At 39.8% G+C, this 24,098-nt stretch overlaps 1 protein-coding gene across 1 annotated transcript in view; it reads right to left on the bottom strand.

Moving 5' to 3' along the window:
* Nucleotides 1–3,780: 3,780 nt before the first annotated feature.
* Nucleotides 3,781–24,098, bottom strand: part of HSPA12A (heat shock protein family A (Hsp70) member 12A) — a 60,143-nt gene continuing 39,825 nt past the window's right edge. The window contains exons 7-12 of the mRNA XM_082765139.1: nt 16,282–16,453; nt 13,417–13,503; nt 12,750–12,854; nt 11,696–11,954; nt 10,338–10,441; nt 3,781–8,886 (exon numbers count right to left, since the gene is read on the bottom strand). Of these exons, the coding sequence (XP_082621265.1) occupies nt 8,252–8,886; nt 10,338–10,441; nt 11,696–11,954; nt 12,750–12,854; nt 13,417–13,503; nt 16,282–16,453 (1,362 nt within the window). The 3' untranslated portion in view covers nt 3,781–8,251. The remainder of the gene's footprint in view (nt 8,887–10,337; nt 10,442–11,695; nt 11,955–12,749; nt 12,855–13,416; nt 13,504–16,281; nt 16,454–24,098) is intronic.

The following is a 24,098-nucleotide window of genomic DNA, read 5'->3' as shown; positions in this document are numbered from 1 at the left end:
AATTTAGACTTCAAGGTTTCCTTTCAATGATTTGTTTGTAAACCAAGAACACAAAATTGAGACCCAAGGAACTGTACAAGAAAAATCTCAAATACAGACTTGATTTTTAAAGCTGGTATCCAACATCAGTACCTAATGAGACTGGCAAATGGCAGGACTGAAAAACAGTTATACAAAGCATCCATAGTTGTCATCAATTTATCCAAACTGCACCTCTTGAAAATCAGGCATCTCTTTGCACTGACTAAAAGGACTCCAAATCAGTTCTACTGGAGAGAGATGTTTGGATGATTTTTAAGGGAGCTATTTAGGAAACTGAAAGGGGATAATCCCTTTGGGGAAGTTAGACGCTGCTATCAGGGAGATTGTTTTATAAGTTGTTTTATTCCGTGGTTATCAGCAGAAGGCATGAAAACTCTGTACATTTCAGTAAGGATTTCTGTAGCCATGGAAGAACCAATGTAGGATTTATACAAATTCCTTCCTATCAAGGCTGTAATTTTAAATAGAAACACTCTCACATGAGAAAACCTTCAGATTTGGAAAAGTCCAGTGAAAGGCCCAAATTCTACCAGTGAATGCACACACATGAACCTCCCCTGGAAATCAGAGCAATGTGCTCAAACACTGAAAGCAAGATTTGGTTCTTAATGTGTCCCTGAAGACTGTAATTATATTTCCCATTGTACTAGTAACATTAATTGAATGTTTAGCTGAAATCAAGTTCATTACAAGTTAAATACAGTACCTAGCCTATTAGGATGGTGTTTATAATTATAGTTATAGAGCACTTGTAAAACATCTTCATTGCAGCAAATAGGTGGAAGTTGGGGTGTAGTGGCTGCTATGCATCTCAGCTCATTCCCTGCATCTTTGCACCTTTGAGTAGTATTTTAGTGCAAGGTCACATACACCGCTGACTTGTCTCCATAGCTACTGCCAAGACTCCCAAATTTTAGACACATGGCCTGCAACATTTAGCAGAAAAAATATATAATACAAGTTATCATACAAGTTTTTCAGTGCAGCAGGACCTTACTAAACATTCCTAGATCTAGAAACATACAATGAACATGCCCATTCATGCAAATACACCTGGTTATTGGCCAGTTTATTGCCCTGATACTATAATATTAGCAATAAACCAGACTTTGATAAGGCTAAGAGACTACAGTCCTTTATGATATGTCTGTTTTTATGACTTTCTGAGGAATAATCAACTTTTATGAATTTATTTTTAACGAACTGTTAAAGCAGACTCATACCAAGTATTTACCATTTACCAAGTATACCATTTATTTTCATTACCGGTTCACCACAAAACGTCACATTACAGTTCAGCCTTCAGAGTCAGATTCTATAATATGCTAGTGAAATACAGTCCAAAATCCCGTATTCTGCCAGACTAAATGGCAGCTGCTCCTCAGTTCCAAGCAGTATCCTCAACCTGAATGAGTATGGAGCAGAAAAAAATATGGAAATATAAAGCTACCATTTTGGCTCAGCATCTCTGCATGGCACAAACATGGATTGGAGTACTGTAACCCACACTGATATCGTTGGTCCCTCATGTAAAGTGGAGGTGCCTGCATAGGACACTGCCTGTTATAAAGCTGCAAACAGCCCTGTTCACCAAGGGAGTTTCCTGAGCACAGGGACTCAATGATGATGAGTTCTGCTATATTAATGAGAGAAAATAGAACCAAATATATTGTGTACTTGCGTATCCACATATCACAGGATTTTTGGCATGTCTTTAGTAACATCTTAGCTGAAAGAAAAAAAATATATATATATATAAATATACACTGTTGATATATGTATATATTTATATATATAGTATATGTGACATATAGGGAAATGTTCCACTCTGAAAGGGTGTGTACTGGCTGTGCTACCAGAGCTAGTAGCAGTTGCTTTTATTAGTCATGCTTCGGTTGTAACTATTTGTTTTAATTAACACTGGAACTGAGTAACATTTGTCATTAGATAGTATATCTAGAAATAACAGTCTCTATCCAGGCAGTATTTTCACTCTTCCCTCCAAGCAAGCATTCCTGCATCAATGCTCATATGAAAACTTAAATGGTACTCACTGCAACTGAATCTGTTTTCTTAATAATTGATGGGTGACTGGCAGACAACTACCTTGAACACATTCTGGATTATAAGGTGTCTGGAGCCAGAACAGTAATCAGCTCTAATGTGGTGGAAAAATCCTTTCACCTGATAGATTACATCCGTAAGGAAAAATTAAATCACAGAAACAACAGAACAGTAATCTAAAGAAACGAACAAAAACAATTTGCAGAGTCAGCTGCTGCTTCTGGTTGAAAAGATAGAAATGGGTAAATATGATCTTAGAGGGTAGTGGTGTTTGGGAACTAAATCCACACCCACACCCAGGAGATCACTGTGGAATATATAATTATAACATAAGGAGTGAGACCTTCAGGATAACAAGTGAAATAAAAGACCTTGAAGATAGAGAGCAGAAAGGGATTTATTCTGTAGGGAGATGGTAAGTCACTATGTCAAACCTGCCTTTAAAGTATTAGAACAAGGAAGAAAAGGGAACTGAACTCTCACACTTTCAGGAGAGCCGTTGATTTCCCACAAAGGGCTGGGAGCATCAGACCAGTACCTGGCGCAAAGTCCTAGCTCTGAAGGAGAAGGGATGGGAGCAGCCCAGCCCTGCTTCTACCACATTACCTGTTTTGAAGAGTACCTTGTGTCACAGGTCAGGTGCACAACAAAGCAGAAAGGGTGTAATGTAAGCACCACAGGGCTCTGCTACAACCTGGTGGTCACTGACTGGAGGCATCCAAGCCACTATATGGCTGCAGGCACACACGGTGTGGCAGGCCAACAGCACGGCTGGGCTGGGGTACTGGCATGGCTGAGGGCAGGAGCCAGGGCTGAGCTGGAACAGCACGGCTGTCTCCTCCTTGGTGACGGCCTTCCTGGAGAAAGCATGGGCTAATCTCCCCCTCCAGGTCCAGGTGCAAATGCCCAAGAGCTGCAGTGATACTTCAGTGGTGGTGGCAACCTAAAGGTTTGGAAGAGAAACCTATGTACTGGCGTCATCTAACAGTATCTGTTTACTATTTCAGAGGTATTTCCCATCCTTTCACAGGCAATACTTCATGAAAATATTTTAAGTCTGTCCCGTAATAAAAATCTAAACTATTCAACCTTACTTCTGGAAATTTGCTTTTTCCCTGGGTGTGAACACGATCCAGATTTTCACCCTCTACTCAACATTCCTTCATGCTCATCCCCATTGGTTGTAATCAGGGAACCTCCACAGTCCCATGGTGGGTTTTGGTTTACATTTTCTACACTATTATGTTTTTCTAGTTATCATCAAGAAGCTCTATGAGTTTTGTAGAGAATGTCATGAAAGAAATGCCAAGAATGGTGGCTTCAGCCTTGAGCATATTTTATTTCCCAGCTCTCATTCTCATTACAGAAAAGACCTAAACTGTTTTTGATGTTGTCTAAAATCTTACTGTCTTAACTCCCAGACACCCTATTCACAGCTACACAAACTGCAGTGCAATTTGAGTAATCACCAGCAGTGACTGCAACCTCAGGCCTGCATGGGCTCTTGGTGTCCATACATCTAGAACGTTGAAGGGACCTGACATGCAACACAAGCGGTTGGTGGCACTTTTGCTCAGTTATGCATACGAAAGAGTATCGAAATGTAAGTATAACCACTTGGTCTTTCATATCCATTTTTGTCAAAACAGAAACACTCAAAAAGAAAAGTTAGTTTTACTGTATTTTATTTGACATGGTTGAAGACACAAGAACACTCAAGATACAATCCAGACAAGTTGTGAACAGCTCCAAACATCAGTGAAATCTGAATTTATCTTGCACAGAGGTGAACAAGACCACAATGGTTGGTTTTATAATATAGTTTTAAGACTATTTCAAGCAGGTGAGTACTGTGACATTATGCCCAACAACTTTTATACTATTCATCCGCTTAAGCCACTTCGTATTATAAATATGCAGGTTATCTTGGCGATTAAATCTCTGCAATACATAATTAGCCTTCTCATAATAATGCATTAAAACTCCTGTATATATTCATTGGTAAGAATATACCAATGTTAACTGTCCTAACCATCACTGCACATGTATCATATTCTAGCACAATTAATCATTCTATCACAATTAGTTGCTAACTTTCAGCCTAGAGTTAAGCAACTTTGACCCACCCAAACTTGCAAGTTCATGCTTAGAGCAAAACTTCAGTCGGGGCTTTCTGCTTTGCCTAAGGATAGCAGGCCTTGTCTCTCAACGCTAAGTTGCACAATGTCATCTGAAATCCCTACCAAAAAAATTCTCTGCAGGAAATTTCCGGCAAAACTATCAGAACTACTGTTCTAAAAATGACCCATTTCCTAATAAATTTCTTATTAATTTTACAGCCTAACATTCTCTATCAAAATGGGCATCCATTTGCCACTTACAATGTAAAGTTTTTTTTAACTGGGTTATAGACTACAGACCACAGCATAACGCTCTACTTACAATTCTAATTCCTTAGACAAGCTAATTTTCCATTCTCGGATTTAAAGAGGGCAACGAGGACAGTTGGGAATTTGCTTGGTAGTTCAGTGCTTTGCAAGGATAAGCTTGATAGTGCTCTCATCAGACTGAACAAGGAAGTGCAAAAATACGCAATCTCTTCAATATTTTACAGTTACAGCAGAACAATTTTAGCAACAAACCCCTGTTTGGATCCAGACGGAATCTTACGAAAGGTGAACAAAAAAGGGCAAAGAATCGCTACTGTGCGGGGAACTAGCTACACTTTAAAAGAGCTGCAGAAACTATTGTTAGCATTCCCTGCGGACAGGCTGAAAATAGCACAAAACCCATGGATCACAGGATCTTGCAGTTCACCTCCTGTTTGTGGTGGGGGGTTGCAGCACTTTCCTAAACCAAATTCTGCATTAACCTAAGGCCAACGGAAACAAATTCTTGTAGAATTGGACCCATTCAGTTTAACACAGGATGCAAAGACACTGAAGCCTTCTTTTATTTAAGAGTTTTGTGTTTGGTAGGTTGTAGTGGTAGACAATAGACAGGCTTACCTGCATCTACTATAAATCACTGTTACTTGGCTCTAGAAAGTACTTTTTTTAGAAATTAGAGTAGATCCTTAATAAAACTCCAAAACCTAGAGAAGAAGCTGTATATCCAGATCATACAAGCTAAATTTAACTTGGTTTTACAGGAGGATTCATCCATTATTATGATGAACTGCTGGAATGGTCACCATCTGAAACAAAGAAATGAAAATCCCAGCAAAATACAAGTGCATCTGTGTAATATACTTAACTGGTATGACTTGCATTGCAGGAAGAATGTTGTATTCTGTGACACACCAACATTTCTTTCCTATTATTATAAGATCAGCCTTTTACATTTCATATCTTACCATCTTTAAAAGCCTATAATTATGGAAGCTGATTGAGAAACTATGTTATTTAAAATTAACAGCTGAATGAAATCAACAGAGGCAAAGAGCATTTTTATACAAGAAAATAGCACTGTAGAAAGAAAGAGTCTGTACAATATTTAAATATTGTATATACATAAAATTATATTGTTCATAACTCATCTTAAAGTTTCTCTTGTTTGTAAACCATGGAAAGCAACACACAAAAAATCCCAGTATTTAGCTTTTAAAGCATTTAGCAGGCAGCAGGAGACCGAATGCTAGAAAGCACACTTTGTAATTATAGAAAAGTATCCAGCCGGATACTGTGAGTAGCATTCTCCATAGTCCCTTCTTTTTTTCTTTCTTTTCTTTTTTTTTTTTTTTTTTTTAAAGCTGAATGCAGAACAGATTTCACATTCTACTAGGGAATTCTGCAGCAGACACAGAAAACTCAACGACAAAATGCAGTGGACCAGTTCTGCAGCTCTGGACTGTGGCAAAACTTCAGGATAAACACAGAAAGCTTAAGTGCAGGATTGGAATGTAAATTAGTGAAATCATTGATAAAGCTTTCATTACCCAGTAGTTTATGTAACTCATGCTCAACTTATTAAAAAGGAAGTTTTAGTTTAACAGTTAAGATTGCAAAATTTCAAAAATGTAATGAATTCCAGCAGGTAATCAGGCAGCTCTGAATAAATGCTTTGAAAGTGTCAGCATTTTAGGGTAATTCAGGTTAGTTTCAGTCTGCCAATTTGGAGTGGATTTAGATTTGAAACTGGAGTTGTCAGCTCATGGCAGATGCAGATCCTAGGTTTCAGAAATCATCCACCTGTAGCACTTAGCAAAATAAAACCCGTTCCAGTACAGAAGAAATTTTCCAGGTAAACATGCTTAAAATATTTCCATAATGTCGTTAACTGGAAAACAAGATGATACCATGACCATCATTGTATTTCACTTGTGTTAGAATTTCGTGGTCATAGCCATATAAGAAATGCTTTATTTAATGCTTTTTGTAGTTTTGTTCTCTTAGCCTCTGTCTTCCACCTTAATGAATATTAAACTCAACCCAAAAATACATTAACTCACTCAATTAAAATGCTTCCAACTCAAAATATATGATAGTACGCCTTATCTGGACATTTTCTCTCTTTTAAATCATTTAAAACTTTCTGGACAGATTATCATCTAACCGTACTCCCAAACATTAACACAGGGATTAACTAGAAGAGAAATGTAATCACGGGGAGGAGTGCAAAGTCCTGAACTTGGGGAGGAATAACTCCATACACCAGCATATGCTGGGGGCCAACTGGCTGGGAAGCATGAAGGCAGAAAAAGGTCTCAGGGTCTTGGTAGACACCAAGTCTACATGAGCCAGCAACGTACCCTTGTGGCAAAAAATGCTAACAGCTGGGCAGCATGAGGAAAAGTATGGCCAGCAGGTCAATGAAGGTGGTTATTCCCCTTTATTCAAGACCATGTCTTACATCCAGTCCCGTGCCTCTCAGTACAAGAGGGACATGGACATAATGGTACTGAGTCTGGCAGAGCATCATGATGACGATTAAGGGATTGGAGTCTGATGTATGAGGAGAAGCTGAGAGCTGAGACTGCAGACTCCAGAAGAGCAGACTTGGCAGGGGGATCAGGAATGCACATAAATATTTGACAGAAGACAGTAAAGAAGATGGAGACAGACTTCTCAGTGGTATTCAGTGAAGGAACAAAGAAGCAACAGGCACAAGCTGAAACACAAGAAATTCCCCTTAAAAATACGAAAAAATCTTTTTTTACATTGAAGGTTGCCAAGTACTGAACAGGTTGCCCAGAGAATTTTAGGCATTTCTATCTTTGGAGATATTCAAACCCTGACTGGGCAGAGCATCCTGTTCTAGCTGACCCTGCTTAGAGCAGAGGGGTTGGACCAGATAGCATATGGGAGTCCCTTCCAACTTTATTCTCTGATTCAGTGGTTTCACGTGGAGGCTAGTAAATAAAAGTTTGTAAGACATAAAAAAGGGGAATAACTTTGCTCTTAATAATTTTCTGAAGTATAACAAGGGTAATGCTAGCTATTTAATCCAACAGATAGTTCTGTGAGCTTTGACAAGAAAGGTCTTTTTCTCAAACTGGGGCAACCAACAGTAGGCTCCTAAAATATGTATGTTTCCTAAATATAATTTAAGGCTTTCCAAGGATATTCTTTTCAGTGGGAAGAAAATTCAGAACTGAAGAAGTTCATTTCCCACTTCTTTACAGACCTTATTTTCAGCACTATTTTTTTGACAGTACAGTTCATAATCAAAAGAACAAAAGAAAGCTGTAACCTACTAATTTGTTCCATGTTCAGAGGATGATGCTGTTTAAATAGATACCCCACACATACCCACTACAACAACCACATGGGTTAGCAAATTTTTCTTTGGAGGAAAAGGAAGAAGTACAAGAACAAGGCAAAGAGATTATGATTTTATATTTTTTAACTAATCTTCAGGATGCAATAATAATCAGTATTTACTGAATAAAGGTAGATCTTTAAGCATGCTTGAACAACTAAGGAACTTTTACTACCTCTGGAACTTTTGCTCCCCAAACTTTTTAAGGGTCTTTTAAAAACCAGCCTTCGGTTATCCAAGGGCACAACCATGACATACCCCACCTTACTAGCTGTTCTCATATAGCCTGCTGAAATTCAAGATGATTACATGACACATGAAAGTCAAAAAATGGAATAGTGGACAATCAGTCTCACAAACAGGCCATGGTGGGGAACGTGATCTGTTAGTAGTTTAAGAAATCGATACCGACTTTGACACTTTTCGAGGTGGCAACATCAATGGCCATGGCTTTGATCTCAGTGTCCCCAAACTGCATAAGTGTTTTGATCTCCCGCCTGTTTGGCACGGAAGTATCAGTCCCTGTGAGATCCAGGCGAAGGGTGCCACACTTTTTCACTCCAGATTCAGTGATGAAGCTGACGTTATCTTGTTCTGAGCTATAGATATTGATCACTATTACTAACTGAGAAGGCTTGGCAGGTGTGTAACTGCGTGTCACAGTTTCTCCAAGGGCTACGGATTGGTCAGCTGAGATAAATTTGTCAAAGACATCAGTGCACCAGCGTGTGCCATCTTTGACTAGCAGCTTCTCTGGTGGATGCTTCCCTTCCACAAACCGATTCAGCACACCCACACCGTAGGTGAGAGGCGAACGTCGCACTTTGATGACAGCAGGGTCTAGACCGAAGAGGACGGCTCCTTTGAGGATAGTGAGCCCCACATCCTGAGGAATGATGACTCGACATCTTGAACCAAAAGCACTCTGGACAGCTTGTTGGAGTAAGGGGGATTCAGCGAAGCCACCCACCAGGAACAGAAACTTGACATTGGTCACTTCTGGCTTATCAAACACATCGCCTATACAGAAACAGAGCCCATTCAATAAGGAAAAAATCACTGTGCCAAAGCAAAGCATGCAAAGCTCCTTATGTCTGAGTGCACTGAACGTTCCATGCACATGCACAAGATCTGAAACTGCTACATAATACTTCCACCCTCAGCATGCACTAGTTCCACTTCTGAAGTCTCTTCTATATTCTTTTTCACTGGGACAATAACTATGAGTGAAAACTTACCTCAAAGCACAAAATATATTTGAAGTAGCATTTATGCTTTCTAAACAGAACTTTTATTTAGCTTGTAGCAGTCAAGGGGGACACAGATTTTTTTGCAAAGAAATTCTGCTGGTCAGATTACTGGTGGCAGGGAAACAGACATCAATCATCTTGTCACTGCAAGTATCAGTGAGATATTCCCAAATCTAATGGAACCACATCCCCTTTATAGCATTCCAGACAAGTCACCCCGTTTTAAATTCACTTTTTATTTCTGACTCTACCGTCTTAACTGCAACACGTACCATCTGCAAAATGCCTCCTTACATTTTTACAGATGTTCTCTTAGCTTAAGCCCACATCCCCTACTTTCAAGAAAATCATACAGTTCAGTTGTAGGCTCACCCTTACTCAGTTCATATAACTAATGCTGTATGACTGAGGTGTCTGTCACAACAATCATAATTTGAGGCCTCTCCCTCTCTGCTCACATATTAGCTGTTCTGTCTTAGTTGTCTTACTCAGTTGTGGCCTCTCAAATTTACCCAACAATACCTCACACAGACTGAGTAAAGCCGGATATTCTGTTCCAAATTTGATTTGATTAGTTCTTTGTAATGTGTACAACAGCAATATTTCACTCAATACATGTATTATACTCTCTTTGATACAAATCCAATCTTCCATGAGGGACAGTTTAAATAATAATTTTCCCAATAACCCTATGTCATATTCCACTGCTGGATAAATAAATCCATTGCTGCTTAAGCCATGCCTGGAAACTCTTATACCATGCTGCATCATTTATTACTTGTGTGTTTACAGATCTCAGTGATTTGAACAGTCATGAAAAATGTGACTTTAAGTTCTTCCACTGGTGAGAAATGAACTAGAGGCCTTAATAACAGTAACAATCATGTAATAGTTATGTCTCTGGCATTGTTTTATTCTTGCCCGAAAAAAGAAAAAGAAAAAGAAAAGTAGGATCTGGGTTCTCAGTGCACTTCAGCCTTCTGAAAGCATGTAGCCCTTTATATATAGAATAATTGAAGCTTAGGCAGCAATGGGACTGAATCACACTCAAAAAACAGCACTAGAACTAGAACTAGGCAGTAAGATGTGTTATGGTGATGTTCCTTACTTGAAATTACTTTCCTAAACACTTTCTAGTAACTCCAGTTACTGGTTTAAAACAGGTAAGCCAAACTTCAGTCTTAGCTCAGCCAGAAAATGGAATTACACACAGATACGTACTAAGGTGTTGAACAATCTGGTCAATTGTGGGTTTGAAGAGCGCATTCATTGCATCTGGGCTCATCCTCAGCATTCCCTGGGAAGACCACTTCACAAAATCCACACTGCAGAAAAACATTTAGAAAGGACATTAAAAGAGTATAGAAATGGCCAAGTTATCATAAGACTCACCACATAAATAAACAAATGAGTTTACAGAATCGGCATGTAGCTTGCTTGGAAGAAAGTGTCTCACCTAACCTCAGGCCCATACCAAATGGAGCAATATACAATTTCCACAGATAATTGCTATTTTTGCTTGTTTAATTGTTGTTTTCTTTGCCTGATTGCCTCCTGTACCATTACAAATGCTCAGCTGCCTTCTGAAACAGCTGGCAGTCAACCCTGTGTTTGCTCATCTGAAACAGCACCAATTCATCCCCAGACGGACAACATTTAGATTACAGCAGTAGCAGGCCAAAGCCATTGGAAACAAGCAAGGAAAACAAGCAAGCATAGGAAGTCTCAGGAGACAGAAAGGAGCACAGTATCTGATAAGGAATAATGTTTGTTAAGTGAATACAGGTATTATGTTATTCCACCAATGATGCACATCCATATAGCTTGGTAATTTCCTTTTCATTTGTACATGTTCTATGTCACCTGTTATTCTACTAGTTTCAGTTTATTTGGGGGGAAACATTTGGCATTCTCTCTAAGATTCATCACTAAGACTATTAAAAGAAGCAGACAGTCTTCTGAAGGGTAGTAGTATTTCCAGAAATTGTTACCAACTTCAAAACCTCAGTTTCATTTAGGAAGTGACTCTGATCTAAGTCTTTTAGGCTTGAAGTACATTTACCAATAAGTATAGGAAGAGTTGCGGGAGTTTCAGCCTGAATTCCACATTCAACATTCACTGAAGAAAAACTTTCATAACTTTCCCCAAGCTATAGAAATATTTACGCATCTCACTTAAAATCCTGAATTCCTTCCAGAGCCCAAGCCTCTAAAAATTTAGATTCCAGGTAACTAACTTTTAGACATCAAATTTTCTATTTTTTCTGACCTCCCTAATTAACATGTAATCATATATGAGTCAAAATATATAGTCGAATTCAGTGAAATGACACACTGGTGGCCAAATAAATGTCATGGAAAACAATACAAGGAGAGTGCAAGTATTGTATCGAAAACTTCTGCAACAGATGGAACTTTGCATTTTGGAAACTGCACTTCAGGCAATCCCATTTTCCCATCATTATATTGCATTTTTATATTATTGTCTTTCAGTCTAAATGCAACTAAGATATTTTCATTACTTGTTTCTGCAAACAGTCGTTAATTCTGCACCCATTTGAGTATAATCATCTACTCACTTGCTTTTCCTCAAGGCATGTTCTACACTGTGGCCTCGAAACTTCTTATAATAGTCAATGAAGGAGAAAGGCAGGGTGATGTTTAGTGGATTGGTCCTGTCTGGAGCTGCTGCCCGTTTACGGGACTCGAATGCTATCATCAGATCTACCCAGGCAGCAGGACGCTTGATTTTAAATTGCTCAATAAAATCTTCTCCAAATATTTTACACAGGAGCTTTTCAAATTCATAGTCCACACCTAGGGAACCATATGGCCCACCTGCATTACAAACAAAACACAGCTTTAATATCCTGAACTTCTTAATATATTTCAAGTAGACCAAATACACACCAGATTGACACTACCAGGACTGTCATGGAAGAAGGTCCAAAGAAAGAGGTATCTTTTCTAAATATAACAGTTTGTCTAATACAGAATATAATCTTACCTTTGTCTCATTTTTACACCTACACTGTGTAATGCTACCACCATAAAACAGAAACACTTTTATTACAAGCAGAGGAAACTGCCTTCTTATCCATACATGTGAGTTGGACTTATGTTGAGGAGTAGATAGACCTGACGTACTAGATGTACAGTGTCCCCGCTTGCTCTTACTAAGTTGTTTCCTGACATAGTCTTACAGCTACCAAGATCGAGAACACTCAGCGATGAATGATACAGATGAAGACTAACTTGGTATAGAGACACAGCAACAATTAGCAGGCTGTCTCGTGTGGTTAACAGCTTAGCAAGGACAAAGACAGAGGGGATTTGGAGTTCAGGAAGGGAATATCATTAAAGGAATTGCACTTTATTGCAATAAAGTTGCAATGATGCAAGATGGCACTTTCTTATCCTCACAAAATGAGGTTTACCATCCCAAAGCGTCAGAAGCATGAAGTGTTTTACCCCATTCTGCTGACCAACAGTTAGGTCACACTAATTTTGAATGCTGGTCTGATTCCAGGAAAAACTGTTAGTGAACTGTAGTGAATAATAAAGACATGAACTTCCTTCACTGACAGGTCAAAAAACTATATAAATGAAGTGAGCAGTGGAAGTGTCACCTACCTGTTGCCTTGTATAGCTCCTTAAGATGTCCTTCAGGGAGCCTGATCTGATGGACAGTCATATCCACTGTTCCTCCTCCACTGTCAACAACAATGTACCGGTCTCCTGGTTTGACAAAGGAATAGGCAAATGACATTTACATTAATATTATCACAACAACATACTGCAACGAAAACTTCTCAGGGGCATAATAAAAATAAGAGATAATGACTTGTGGAAAGTTATGACTGTCTACACTGAAAACTTGATATTTATTAGCAGCAATTGATAACAAATACAAAATTTGAGTGTCAAAAGCCATTGGCTTAGCACAGATGAAAATTGGATATTAGTGGAATTGCTCGTGCTGCTGATGTACATTCTAGGGGGTTACCAAATTTATACTACAGTGTATTTACAAAATCTATTCTGAGGAAATATTCTTGTTGTATTTTAAAACCTTGGTTACTTTCTGCCATCTCCTGAAAAAAACTCTTTTTTGTTAGAGGATACAGAACTGCAGCTCAGCCTTAGCAACTCAGAGCCACACATGCACTTCTGTTTGCTTCTTTTCCTATTTATAATCATTCATAGAACAATGCAGCACACAGCAGATTTGTGGGAAACACAATGTTTGCCTGCAATATAAAACCCGTGAGAGCAGAGTTTATTCAAGAAAGGACACTACCTTCTTCCAGTTCGGACCAGATCTCTCCTATGACATTTTCCACCAAAAAGGTGCGACTCTGTCGATTACGACGGACGTGTTCCTTAGCTAGTCATTGACAGAGAGAAAATTACTGAGTATAAGAAAGCAGGAAGAAGTTGATACAATATGCTGTAGAAAACAAGTACAAGTATGTTGATAGATCTCTATGTATCACTTCTTAAAACAAATGGAAAAAGAAATACTGCATTAGCATTAGGAACATTAAAGCATTGCTCCTAGAAAGAAGGAAAAAAAAAAAAAAAAAACATTTTTTGGATTTTCTTTTCTTCCTTGATACACATTGGATTAGAAAAAATGACCTAGTATGAAAGCCACAGACAAGTCCTTTTTCGTAATCCTTTATTTTACTTGGCATAGGACATGCCAGGCTTGGGCGCACACTCAACCAGCAGGCGGCAGCCCTGCTCCGCCACTAGCTGTTCCTCACAGCAAAAAGCCAGCATTTACAGGGCGACAGATTTGGGGTGCTCCGGCAAAAACGTCTCGGGAGCCTTTCAGGACATCTGCCTGTCTCAAAGCAAGCATCTGAAAACACTGCTTCACAGGTTCAGAACTTCTCACAGTGATCATCAAGCCGGACCCTCCAGTAACTCAGGCAGATGACAGATCAGGAGACCAGTAACTTTCAACCTTTACTTAAAGAAATCCTGGGTTTATGTGACAGCCTGCAAAGCACTGCCATTCTTCTATAAGCAACCCAATTACATTTTGTCCTAATAACTAAGATTTGGCCTATTATAAACATATACAGGACACTTGCACAGCATTTTTAAAATATATAGCAATTAAAAATAACACATAGTCTGTAATATTATAACAATAAAAAAACTCACAAGACTTAATTTCTACTTAGGCATTTAAAGATGCAAACAACGAGAAAGTGGAATAGTGAGAGCCTTTGCTATTATACTTCTTAAACAACCTGTGCAACTGGATGATCAAAAAAATCATTTCCTGTGTCACTTCCATTCAAAGGCACTTCCATAAAATACTACAGAGGAACCGAGATATCCTGTAATATACGAAGACATCATTCTTTCTGAAAATAACACAGGCAAATCACTGACTGCATTTTGCTTCTAATTTCTACAGTGCCTATCATCAGGAAGAGACCAGCGGCTTCCACCCATGCCCACTTCACGAAGACCCTATGATGCAGGCAAGCTGTTAGCCTCATGGTACTGACTTACCAGCTCACACCAGCAGCTTAAATGACAAAGGATTGAAAGACAGAACAAGCAATATGTCCAAGCAATGGACACAGAGCCCACAGAAGTCAATGGGAGTCCTTTCATTCCCTTCTGTGGGCTAAAAGTGAACACAAGAGCCAGTCTTTAGCTACAACTGAAGTAAAGTTATCCTGGCTACTGTGAACAGTAAAATTTTTGTTTTGGCTTCGCAGCAATAATACAGTCCTTGGAGAACTTCTCTCTGTTTATATTTAAAGGGCTTTTCTCCTTAAGCTGTTCTCAGCTTGTCTTGGGTACCTGCCATGCCTTTATGAAATTTTAATTCTAACCCCAAATTAATTCACTCCAAACTTTGTTTTCATTAATTTTGACACGAAACCTTTCTGATCCCCAATAGCTTTTACCTTACAAAGTCAAGAAAGAGAATGGTACCCATTAGCAGAAACCCACGATCTGCCAGATTCTGTCCAGCTTCAAAACCTTAACCAAACAAGCTTTTTTTTTTTTTTTTTTTATTATTTATTTTTTGGAGACAAATCCCCATGTAGCAAGCAAGTTCATGGAACTGGACTAGTTCAGAAGGAGCACAAGGGGGAGAACATGTGGGGCCCCTGAAGGGATTGTGCCCTGTGCCTGGCACAGGCCCCCATAACACTGAACACATCTGACAAGCGCTAGCTGGGAGAGGCAAGGTATGAGAAAACAGGGTAATGACTTGGCCTAAGAAAAAAGGCAATCTGGTAAGTACAGGAATAGGTTTACTGGCACAGTTTTCCATGTGTCTGTATTGTTTTGACCTAGTAAATACGATAAAATGCAAATTATTCTGAAAAATTCCTTCTGGGATAGATTGACATACTGGTATTTGTATCAGTGCAACTGTTACAATTCATGCAGACAGAAAATATGCTATGCTAACATGACACCACATTGTTTCATTATTGTCTTTTTTTTTTCCCCCTTCCAATCTTAGACAGGATACTATGCCCCAAAATCTTTGTAAATCAATCTTCAAACACTGATATGAGTAACAGATCACAGGTCAATAAATCAAAATTTCCGTATCTATTTTCACTTCTACACAAGTAGATAAATTCATTGCTGTATTCCAGTACTGTGTGTTCTGCTGAGTGTTGGAAGTACTTAATGGTATTTCATAAAGATGATATCATAAAGCATCTGCCAAAACTCTGGAAGAACACCTCAGACTAAAAGTCTCAGTGAGATCCAGTAATTTAACATTGCTTCAATAGTGCAGCTAATTGAACACATAATTGTTTCCAACAAAGTTAAATAAAAATAATCCAATGTGAAGTATTACTTTTTATTAAGGCAGAAAATACTGATGTGAAAATGTTACGCCTCTCCTAACCTCCCTCAACATCCCAGTATAGGCAAGGCAGTGAAGCTACCTGCATGCTAAAATCCAAGCATGTGCAAACACGTCTGCTGGATCAATGTCTGAACTTGCCTAATTACCCTAAACAGCAAATTAGCCTATATAAAGCAAAGTGATGCTAGCCTGATACATTTCAAAACAGCAGAGACAACAAGACATGGTTAGAAAACAGCCCTCATGGACAAAGCAAACATAGATGTAAGAAACTAAGAAGTGAGTTAATAGAAGTAGTACCCTGTGTAAATCCAGTTCCAATTGTGTCACTTGGGCTATAGCCATTGACAGGCGCCCTACTACTCAGGTCTATCATCTGGTGAAGGCGAAGCTTTCGGCAGTAGATAGAGGCAGCCTCGGGTTCCAGGGCAATGATCAGCTGCTCGGGGTTTTCAGGAGTTGCCATTCCTGCCTGCGAGAGAGAATTGATCAGAGAAGAGGGCTGGAAATCCCATAACCTACAGCAAGTGAACAAGCATTTCCCCGCTCATGATTTCAGTCAGGTCAGCCCTCCAAGTTCAACGCACAAAGAAGCTGCTGCTGTTCCCTAAAAGTCTTGAGCTGGGACTCGTCCTGCCCACAACGTATAGCCACAACTCACAGGCTCTAACAGGGAAGGAGGCATGCACTTACCATGCTGGCTAACTGAGCAGCTGTGTGCCTGACAGGAAGAAAGGAAGAAAGGCATCCTGAAACCTGGGCTAAAGGGCCTAAAACCTAATCAACACATGAATCTGCCTGCTAAGAGGGGCCCCAGCCTCCTTCAAGAAATAATACCTTTGACCTCTCTTCCCCATGATATTTTAAGTATGTCTTCCTTCATGTCCCAGAAGATTTAAGATATATATAGTCCTTGCCAAAGCAGACACGGACCTTCCCCCCACTGTGTAGATTATAGGAATATGCGATATCCTTTGCCAGTAATGCATATATAGGCTTAAAATCATTTTTCTGTTCCAAAACATATTTTAAGTACATTCCTTGTTATAACAGCTCCAAAATGCTGTTTTCAAGGAATCAGAATAGAATAGGGCAAGTTCCCTAAAAAACTGATGAGAAGAAGCCTAAAAGCACTCTTAACTAATGTTTGCCATCCTTTCTGTTTGCTTTCTGGATTTTCAGTCTTCAGGCAAAGATTTTCCAAGAAGCCACAGCTTCTCACATAACCACATCACTCCCAGAGCTGTGCTTAGAGAACAGCAGCAAAAAGCAGTTGGCAGAATTGTATTTTCATTTCTTTTCTCCTGCACTTCATCTGATTTTCTGTTAAAAGATTATCATATCTTTCAACTCTTTCTGCCCAACTTTTGCTTTGGATGCTGTTGTTTTTCAGTTAAATGCCTGATTACTAAAGCAAGCTAGCAAACAAATACACATATAAGTATTTTTCTGATTCCATCGTCAGTTTTCCAGCAAACCTTCATTTCAACTTATACACATGCACTATGGTTACTTCAGAGCATCCCCAAAGAAGGCAGGATCACATGGGAAGTCTGTTAGCTTGGACTGGACTTCCGTTTCCTTTGTACACCTACACTGGGGGCTCTGCTAATTGCTGGTCGGTTTATACCTGCAGCTAGAAACTCAGAGTAAAGCTTGGTCAAAAAGCAGCACTGAGGTAAAACTTGTAGACATAAAATTGTTCTTCACATGTACTTACTGACTCTTTTTTCCCTTTCCATTCCAATACTAAGAGAGATGCATTTTTATAGAAAGCATCTTCCTCGTTGATAACAAAAGAGAAAAAACTACAACGAATGAATTCAAAAATAAGACAGTAAGGGTTATAACAATGTGTGCTCATGATTTTAAAAGCACACTCTGTGACTGGGATTATGGTCACTTTACACTCTTTATTGCTGCTAGGCAAAACCTTGTGCTTTGGTTACATCCACTGTAGTCAACAGCAAAAGCTGAAATTAATGGAACTGCCTAGGAAGGAAAATACTGTGCAAATACAATAGAGTATCAAGCCTTGATATCTACGTGGCAAAACATATTGGAAAAAAAATACTACATTGAAAAGAACGCTTGCAACCAAACTCTCAAAATTTGGAAAATGCGGGTTTACAGCAGCCAGAGTAATCCTAACAAATATAAAAAGGCTAATAGTCAAGCAGAGGTCCAAGCCAGATTCCCCTGCCATCACACCACTTGAATGCAAGCATGTTTGCAGGCACAGGCTTATAGGTAAAGCTCTGGAGATGTACTGCAGATGAAGATTAAGCTCTTGGATTGTGCCTTGCTACAAGCCCAAGCTTTCCTCCAAGCAGTCCAGATGTACTAGGCACAAGCAGGGCTGGCTACATGCCAGCTCACTTCAACATCAGTTATCTCCAGATGAGCTCCTCTAAGCAAAAAACTTCAATCTGTAGCACTGGAAAGGGCACCACTCAAGATATGAATCAATTCTGGGTCATTCCTGACAGATGTTTATCTAAGCTGTTAAAAACTTCCAAGAATGTGCAGTCTGCTCACACGAACTACCCCAGTCCTTCACTGCTCTTGCCTTTGGAAAGTTTTGCCAGAAGTCTCATCTGAATCTTTCTTGCTGCAATTTTAAGGCCAGCAGTTCTTGCCTTATCCAACATGGGCATGGAGAACAAATAGTTCCTTGCTTCCCTCCTGCAGTTTTCACATATATAAAACCAATTACCATGTCCTGTGAGAGCTCTGAATCTCAGCAGCAAGTGTTTTTTAATAGCCAGCAACGTGGATGAAATCAGCATGCTCAGTGTGCTCTGTGTACTGGCCATAGATTAGTAGCACAGACAAAGCAATTTTTAGTCTTGTGTCTAATGTGCAGTAAGAGAGATAACCACATTGTAAGGAAAAAAAATAGTTTGTTGCTAGGGGTATTAAAATCCAAAGGCTGCATCATAAAGCATTTGCAGAGGTGACAAGAACTGAGTTGCACACATCAGAAATGCACTGGTGTTTCCTAACTAAGAAGTAATTATATTAAATGTGAAGCCTTTTCTATGGGGGATTTTGTTATATATTTCTAAGACTGGTTCTGCTAAAAGAAAACAGTTAACTATTAATGATAACATTTGCTTCCTCCCCTCCTTCAGCAGCAGTCTGCACCATGAACTTTTCACATTGCAGCCTGCACGTCAGTAGGGGAAGGCAGTGACCTGCAGCTTGGACTCAGATCCATGTTCTCAGTCCTCCAAGTACAGCAGATGCTATTCTTGCTACTTTTTTTGTCTAGATATTATTTTAACATATTCCAAGTATCTCCCGAGGAAAACATTCAACAGAAATGACAGTTTTTAACGGTTCAAAGCACAGGTGATCCTAATAGAATTTCATGAAGCCATTTTTTGTTGTAGTTAAAAAGCTTTCCTTACAAAGTCTGATGGGCCAGGTAGAAGTGAAGAATGCGCTATTTCCACTCTAAAAAAGACCATACCAAGATTTGTGTACAGTGCAGGGTACTAGGCATCCTGCATACATATTGTTATATGTAAATAAATATGCATACCCACATATAGAGAGACCAATTCTGATGTTATAAAATACATTGTATATGTGGTTTTTCTACATACATCAGCAGAGATAGCACATCACTGTATATATATATATATATATATATATATACACATACATACACACAGAGCACAGAATGGGGGAAGGAGAGATGAGAAAGAAATGTGCACACACACACACACTGCTAGGGAGGAATGGAGAAATGCAACCACTTGAATACAAGCACCAAGAAGATGAAGGCATATGAGGCTGTATCTGTCTCATCGCTACAGCTGAGGGGAAAGGGATGGGAGGAAAACTGTGCAGAGAAAGAGCACTGAAAACAGCAGGCAGTCAACACAAAGAAATGGTGATGCATTCACTACAAATCTTAACTGTAAAAGTTTGGGAATTTCCTATCTTTTCCTTTTGTTCCTTTCCACCTGCCTCACTGCATGCCCATGCCCACTGCTGTCCAAGTTCTGCTGCAAGTAAGAGCAGATTTATAAGTTAACAGGCTTGATCAGGATAGATCTAAGCAATATCTCAGGATTTAACATTACACAGATTATTCTGGCAGTGGGACTGATGTATTACAAAGCTTTTGCCTATGGCAGCTTTCTGTAGGCTCTGTAACAGACCCACGTCCTGCCTGTACTCTGATAAGGAAATCTTCTCCCTCGCTAGCAGTATAAACCCAACCATCACTTATGAAACATGAAGGAAGCTGACAGCAGTTTTCCCAAAAACAGCAAAAGTGAGAAACCCACCATGGAAATACAAAAATCCTGTTAGCATCAGAGAGTTCTTAAAAATTTTTCCAGAAGGTTGCTGCAATTTATATACATCTGCAAGAAGCAAAGAAGAAGATAAAAAGAAATGGTGCCCCAAGCTCTCTGTCTGAGCACTAGGATTTCATACTTGGACAGAGGGACTTCCAGACTTTTACTTACTCTGGCATAAACAGGTCTCTGAGCTGGTGCTAGTGCACTGCTGTTCATTTGCCAAGATGCATCATCGCCAGCAAACCTCAGAATGCTTCAAAGCCTCAAGTACTGGGGCATGCACAACTCTGCCATCCAGACACAGGTGAATTCCTAACTTGGCACGCTAGCTCTGCTACTGCTGCCAGAGATGTGTCACTGCACGAGAGCCATAGCTGACCACAGAGACATTCTTGATTCTCTGCGCAGAGCAGGGTGCCAAGTGTTAGCCTAGCTCAAATTAGCAAATACTGAGGTCTGGACTGTGACTCAGTATAGCAGTCTGAACATTTCCAGAGAGCAAAATTACATACATTCAGTGTGCAGAATTATCATTACTACAGATTAAAAGATGGTATTTCTAAAACCCAGCCCTGTATGCCATGATGCCCAATGAAAAACAGCAATTCATCATTTTTTATTTTCGTAAATACTGTAATTCGTGTGGCCTTAAAGGCAGTGTTATAGTAGAATATTCCACGTAGTTTGAGCCTTTTTAAAAGGTGCAATGAAAGCCATGAGGTAGGGCTAAATGAAAAGCTCTGAAAGCCACCATAATCAGAAGCATCAACATTTAGTGTTTAATATTTTCTAACACTGCCTAGCAGAAGGCTGCTGTTCACTGCACTCTATTAGGCTACACTTACGCAGAGGTGACCATAGAATGAGTATGTAAGGAAACATCTCAGAATGAATCACAGAATGGTTTGGGTTGGAAGGGATCTCACTGACCACTGCAACCCCCCTGCCATGGCAGGGACACCTCCCACCAGACCTGGGTGCTCAAAGCCCCATCCAGCCTGGCCTTCAACACTCCCAGAGATAGGGCATCCACAAATACACGGTCACAGACAAGGTACACAGCACATGTACTATTACTTCTCTTTCACACTACTGAAAATTAGTTAGTTAGATTCTTAGTTAGGTTATACAGTGAAGATTTTTTTTCCCCTCAAAGGAATATATTAGACATCCTTTTACATTAGATACATTAGGCATCCTTTTACAGGCAAACAAGGAAAAAAAAAGAATATCCGACCATTATGATCCGTAACAAAAAGAATATACCTTACATAAGAGTTCTTAAAAGAACTGACACTAACATCCTAATCAGTGGGGAAAACAAAAAAAAAAAAAAAACAAAAAAAACCACTGCGTACAGAAAATAGTACTCCATCTGTTGAGTTTAAGATGCTGATTTATTAATAGAATAATATGTTAACTGGAGTCAGTCCCATCCATTTTGTATTCATCTTTATTGCCTTGAGATTCACCTGCCTGAAAATCCTCTCTCCCTCTCTCTCTCATGTGTATCCATTTCCTCTTTACTCATAAAGCTTTAGAGCCAAACTCTGAATACTAAAACTTCTGAAATGTCACTGCTGACTGATGAGAGGGTTGAGAGGCTCTCAGCTCACACTGTGCCTTTTCCATTGTCAGACAGCGTATAAGCTTGCTTTTCTGTACACACCAGCCCACTTTCAATCATTTCTGAAGCTTCTACCCTTCCGTCGAGTTTGTGTGGTAGCACAGGCAGGCCCATGCACTCACAGCACAGCTGCACGGACCCAGCCTGCCTAGGGAACCAGAGCATCAGAAAGGGCCAAACGTGCAGAACAAAAGCACAGAGCACAACAGCAGTGATAAACATCCTGCACTGTCTTCTGCTGACTTCCCAGAATTTTTTCTTCATCTAAAAGGGATGTATCTGAGTTAAGCTAAACAAAAAGTAGACTTTTTGGTCCCTGATCTGTATGGAGGTTTACAGCACAGCTGTCAAACCCCTCTGAAGCTGGGGTCAGATCCGAGGCTGCTACTCTTGCAGATCTGACACTGGATGGACAAGAATGCATGACCCCAAATTCTAAGCAAGACCTTAAACATTATCCAAAAACTTGGGTTTTGAGCTTTTCTAGACACAGACAGCTGAATACACATTTCTAGAATCCCACCAGTACCACTGTCTTCAGAGCTGGAGTCCCCACTCTGACCAAACTACCTGTCTTTCGAAGCACCAAGCTGCTCAGCCTGGAATATATCTATGGCATTTTAACAACTATAGGTACATTGGAAAAAACATCATGTTAAGGACCAAATTACAGGTCCCAAAGTGGATCCATGCTAGTTTTCACCAGAAGAGTCTTAACTTGTTCATCTCTGAAATGCACAGCACTGCCTTGATTATGTTCTGCAGCATGGGAGGTGGGGGAGATGGAAGTATGAAATGATAAAAATAGAAAGAAAGGATGCATTTTACTGCACACATACAGGACTAGATTTGCATGGTTCTTGAGCCAGAATGGTGAACATATGCAGAAAAGCCTCAAATGGTTGAAATGTGTCCATAGGTAATATAAAATCAGAAGCATCATTATGGCAAAAAGCGGTGCAAACGTGTATTAACCTCAGCAAAGCCTGTGAAAAAAGGCTCAAACTTTAAAAGAGAAATGGTTAAGAGTCTGCATGGCTTGCTCATAGCTTGGCTCTGGCCAGTGGTAGGTCCCTTTTGGAGCAGCTGGAGCTGGCTCTGCTCTGACCCGGGGCAGCTGCTGGGCTCTGCTCACTGTGGCCACCCCTGCAGCCCCCTGATACCAAAGCCTTGCCATATAAACCCAATACAGAGCAAACATTTATTTCTTCATGTGCCAGCTAGCATGTACAAAAGCTGCAGGGACAGGTACATCCCAGCTCCATGGAGGTATGCCTTCAGTGCTGACACTGATTTCAGAAGCTCGTGCTACCCCAGCCTTGGGTCCTTGTTCAGCTTTCAGCCTTCCACCACGTACTTTATTCTAATCACTTTTGAAGCAGCCCTGTAGACTAGATGAGTGTAACAATCAATTCTTCTGGGTGGAAGAAAGAATATTTCCAACCCATTATATCACTAAAGCCATAGTTGTAGGCCTTAGAGACAAATTTTAGAAGTTGGATCCCATGAAATAACTCTGTAAAGATAATGTGGTTCATTAGGCAACGAAGCCCTGCAGGACAACATCATTCAGCCAGAAAAACAGAAGCTGTGAATTAGCATCAACATTTTTGTAGTTTGCAAGATATTTATTATAATTAGTAACAATAGGAAAGCCATGACTGCAAGTTAAGCATCATGCAGCCTGCATGCAGAAAGTACTGTGTGACTGAATCTAGGCAACACAAAACAGCAGTTGGAAATTAAGAGCCCTGTGAAATTTACACTGTTTAAACTAATCAGTTCATTGTGTTAACAGGTTCATGATAAAACCAGCCACTTAGTGCCTCAGTAAGTGAGCTCTTCTCTAATCCTCCTCCTTTTTCACCAGCTAACACTTTTTTCAGTTCTGTAGCATCAAACTGGGATGTCACAAATAAATGACTGAGATCTAATTACACAGGCAGAGCATGCCAGGACAGAAGATGAACAACACTGGAAAAGAGTCTCAGCTTTATCGCTGAGAGGCTTGTACGGGGGAGCTGGGTCAGCAGGCAGTAGGTTAGGGGATGTCACTAAGTTGTGTCAAAAGCACAGTTCATCCAATTTTGCTGGATCTTTAGCCTTTATACATAATAAGCCTTCACCAAAAAAGGGTGTGAAAGTCCCTACACCATCACATACACCAGTGCTCT

This window comes from Aythya marila (assembly GCF_965140915.1).
Source record: "Aythya marila genome assembly, chromosome: 7".
NCBI lineage: Eukaryota > Metazoa > Chordata > Aves > Anseriformes > Anatidae > Aythya > Aythya marila.
The sequence above is the reverse complement of the archived record's forward strand: the minus strand, read 5'-3'. Positions and strand labels throughout refer to the sequence as shown.